The sequence below is a fragment of the Trichechus manatus genome, unplaced genomic scaffold (genome assembly GCF_000243295.1).
Source record: "Trichechus manatus latirostris isolate Lorelei unplaced genomic scaffold, TriManLat1.0 scaffold00076, whole genome shotgun sequence".
Taxonomy (NCBI): domain Eukaryota; kingdom Metazoa; phylum Chordata; class Mammalia; order Sirenia; family Trichechidae; genus Trichechus; species Trichechus manatus.
Window position 1 is genome coordinate 11,555,323 of NW_004444012.1, and position 806 is coordinate 11,556,128.

At 43.3% G+C, this 806-nt stretch overlaps 1 protein-coding gene across 1 annotated transcript in view; it reads right to left on the reverse strand.

The window, feature by feature from the left end:
- TGM7 (transglutaminase 7) overlaps window positions 1-806 on the reverse strand; it is a 17,751-nt gene extending 16,945 nt beyond the window's left edge. Inside the window, 1 exon segment of the mRNA XM_012556733.1 lies at window positions 770-806. Coding sequence (XP_012412187.1) covers window positions 770-806 — 37 coding nt within the window.

Genomic DNA, 806 nt, shown 5'->3' on the forward strand with positions numbered 1-806 from the left:
GTTCTCATTTGAAAAGTGGAGACAATAATATTCCTACCCACAGGGTTCATGTAAACATTAAGTGAGGATGCACACGTAAAAAGCTTAGTATAGTGCTAGGAACGGAATAGGCACTCGGTAGTTATTAGTTACTATTAGTAGTAGAGGAATCTGGGTGGTGCAAACAGTTAACACACTTGGCTGCTAGCTGACAGGTTGGCAATTGGAGTCTACTCAGAGGCACTTCAGAAGAAAGATCTGGCAATCTACTTCTGAAAACTTAGCCATTAAAAACCCTGTGGAGCACAGTTCTACTCTGACACACATAAGGTCACCATGAATCAGAGTCAACTCGACAGCAGCGAGAAAATTAGTAGCAGGCATAATGCAGCCTTAGGTTGCATTTGCCTTGCTATTTTGCTGGCAATGTTTATACTGCACTTACAGGCGACTAACATCCATCAGGACTTTCCCCTAGGAGCACATCAGTTTATCTCAGTGATTCTCAGTGGGGATGATTTGGGCACACCAGGGGACATTCATCAACATTTGGAGACATTTTTAGTTTTCAGGACTTGGGGAAGGGGCTGCTACTGGCATCTTAGTGGGCAGCATCCTAGAGGAAAAAGCCATGTTTGCTCCCAGCCAGCTTGTCTGCCATTTGCTTTTCGAACTTCCACACGGGTTCTTTATGCTTTTTGCTAAATGAGTTCATTTTGAGTCCATCTTTCCTACCTGTCTGGACCTTTTTGAATCCTAATCCTTACACCCAAATGTTTTACCTCATCACCTGCAAATTTTAAACTGTCTTCCGCATCTTCAGCCAT